The 2,786-nt window shown below is 40.5% G+C and overlaps 1 protein-coding gene across 1 annotated transcript in view; it reads right to left on the bottom strand.

The window, feature by feature from the left end:
- Nucleotides 1–2,786, bottom strand: part of LOC100533323 (soluble guanylate cyclase subunit) — a gene marked incomplete at its 3' end in the record, with an annotated part of 184,338 nt that overhangs the window by 28,254 nt on the left and 153,298 nt on the right. The window contains 1 exon segment of the mRNA NM_001204620.1: nucleotides 143–310. Within this exon segment, the coding sequence (NP_001191549.1) occupies nucleotides 143–310 (168 nt within the window).

The raw sequence follows: 2,786 nt of genomic DNA, 5'->3' as shown, positions 1-2,786 counted from the left end.
AGACAGACAGACAGACAGACAGACAGACAGACAGACAGACAGACAGACAGACAGAAAGACAGACAGACAGACAGTGTCGAGGTGCGCGGGCGCACACACACACACACACACACAAACACTTAACAGAGTTTTAACAACTGACCTTATAAACGTCAATATCGACGCAAAACTGGTCAAAGTGCGTGTACAGCGAGTTGAGCATGTCGACGACCTGCATGGGAGTGGCTGTGCTGCAGATTGCTGTGAAGCCTACGATGTCACTGAACAGCATCGTCACGTCGTCCACTGTCATTGGCTCGACCTGTTCGCCTGTAGCAGGAGAAAGAGAATGATGGAACGAAACGTTAATGTAGTTCGTTTGAGTGAAGAGAAGCACATCGACACAATAATGGATGGGGACATTAATACTGTTTGTTTGAGTGAAAAGACCTGTTCGCCTGTAGCAGGAGAAAGAGAATGATGGAATGAGACATTAAATGTAGTTCGTTTGAGTGAAGAGAGGGACATCGACACAATAATGGGGTCATTAATGTAGTTTGTCTCAGTGAAGACAGGCACATCGACAAAATAATGGGAACATTAATATTGTTTGTTTGAGAGAAAAGAAGGACATCGGCACGATAATGGTCTTTTAGGGCTGGAAAAAATGTAAGCCAAACTGAAACAACGGAAAGCAAGGAAGAAGGACCACTGTCACCAATGACATTAATGACAACATCCTCTCAGCGCCCGCTGTTATTGGTTCAATCTATTTATATGGGAAGAGCCAGAAAGTTAAGGATTGGGACAGGTATCTTGGTTTGAAAAATAGAAAAATAATGACATCATTACTTATGCATCTGGGTATGGCATGAATTCAACTTGACCTTCAGCATTTCAACAGCTTTTTTAAAGACAGTAGTCCTCCAATTTTAAAGCCCATCTCCAATCAGTAAATAGAGAGCCTTCAAAACCGTCTAAACAAAAAAACAGTCCAAGAAAGCCTCTTTTCTTTGGAGATTCGAACCAGATTCATCAGCACCATAGTCCACCCTTAATACCAAAAACATCCACATTTATAAAAGACGTGGATTACTATCAACACCACGTGATCAAGAACCAAGTAGCTGCCATACCATACAACAGAACTTACACCATTGATGATCATTGTTTTCACAGCCCCTGAAATAGCTTATTTGTTTTGAGATATTTTACGCTTTTCGTTTGTGCGTTTGTTTGCTTTTGGGGATTTTTTGTGTTTGTTTGTTGCTGTTGTTGTTTTTTTCTGGTTTTTTTGTGGGGTTTTTTTTAGGGGGGGGGGCAGTCTAGAGTTTATGAGTTAATATGATTTGCTCAATAACATACCCCAAGAATCATCCTTCTGAAAGCCATTTAACCCACTTTGCTTGATATGATTTAATAGCAAGCGTCCACTGACAACTTAACAAGAGCGCTCGTGAAGAATTACTCTGTTTTGTACTTCAAGAAAAAAACATTACTTCCTTTTTTTCTTTCTTTAAAGAGTGAACCTTGTAGCAGTTTATTTTCTTGACACAACCTAATACATGATATCACGTCTTTCGTGGAGTCGCATTCATCTCATGAAAGAGCTACTAAAGGAAAATGTGAAACTGCTCGGGGTTTTTTAAAAGACAAAGCAAAACAAACAACAACAAAAATATTTTTAAAAACCTACAACACAAGAGCTGAACACGTAAAATCACAACAAATCTGTGCGTTATCTGACTCGTCTGTCAGTTTGTATCTCCTTTTAGCACATACTAAAATACGCCCTCTTTAAGCTCATCCTCTGCTTTTAGATCTAACGCAGCAGATCGTTCCTGCACGCGGACCCTCGTCGACAAAAAGCATTCTATTTTTACTGCTCACGATTCACGAAAGCTTCACATAACTTTATGCTGAGACCCAAAATTGGAAGAGAGCCGCTTGCAGATAGCCGAATATCCATTCCCTTTGGCTGTCTGGTCGCATGCTAAAAGCTTTGCTTCTGGGTTTTCATGCTGGTTTGTTGACTTTCAAAAGTGTGGAGTGGAAGATACTATAACTGTGAGTAGTGGCAGTGAAACTGATGGTGATAGTGGTAGTGGTAGAGGAACAATTTTTTAATAACTCGGCGATGACTGTGTGTGTATGGGGATATGTATGTGTGTATGTGTGTATGTGTTTGTTTGTTTGTTTGTTTGTTTGTTTATGTGTTTGTTTTTGGGAAGGATACGGGTTGGGGGTAGTTATTTTCATATAGTACTACTAAGTTTGAACCGACGCGATTATTGCTCCGTTTTTTTGGTTGGGTTTTTTTCTTGGGGGAGGTTGGTCGTCTTCCTAACGTTTTTCTGATGGGAGGCTGATTCTGAATTAATACTTCAATTAAAAAAAAAAATAAATAATAGATAGCATTTGTATAGCGCAAATCTCCGCTCAACAGCCAGCTCTATGCGCTTCACGATCTATACTAAACCTGAGAGCATTCTGAAACAACCTTAACTTCCTGGGAAGCATACAGTGCAAGCAGCCATTTATAGGCACTAACACACAAACATACAGTCAAGATAATGAATCGAGAAAACCGGAGTTCCATTCCTGCATTAGAGAGATGTTTGGGGTTTGTTTTTTTTTTGGCGCTCGCAACTGCATAAGGTCATATGACCGCGCAGGACACACCTAATATTTTCAGTTGGTAGGAAATTTTGAATTTTGGGATCTTTAACGTGCGCAACTTGCACACGGGCCCTCCGAGATTTTTTCGCCCTTGTCCGAGAAGGCTAGGTGTAGATCTTTCCTACCAG

This window comes from Aplysia californica, unplaced genomic scaffold (genome assembly GCF_000002075.1).
Source record: "Aplysia californica isolate F4 #8 unplaced genomic scaffold, AplCal3.0 scaffold00030, whole genome shotgun sequence".
In the NCBI taxonomy this organism is placed as follows: Eukaryota; Metazoa; Mollusca; class Gastropoda; order Aplysiida; family Aplysiidae; genus Aplysia; species Aplysia californica.
Note: the sequence above shows the minus strand (reverse complement) of the source record. Positions and strands in the feature narration are given on the sequence as shown.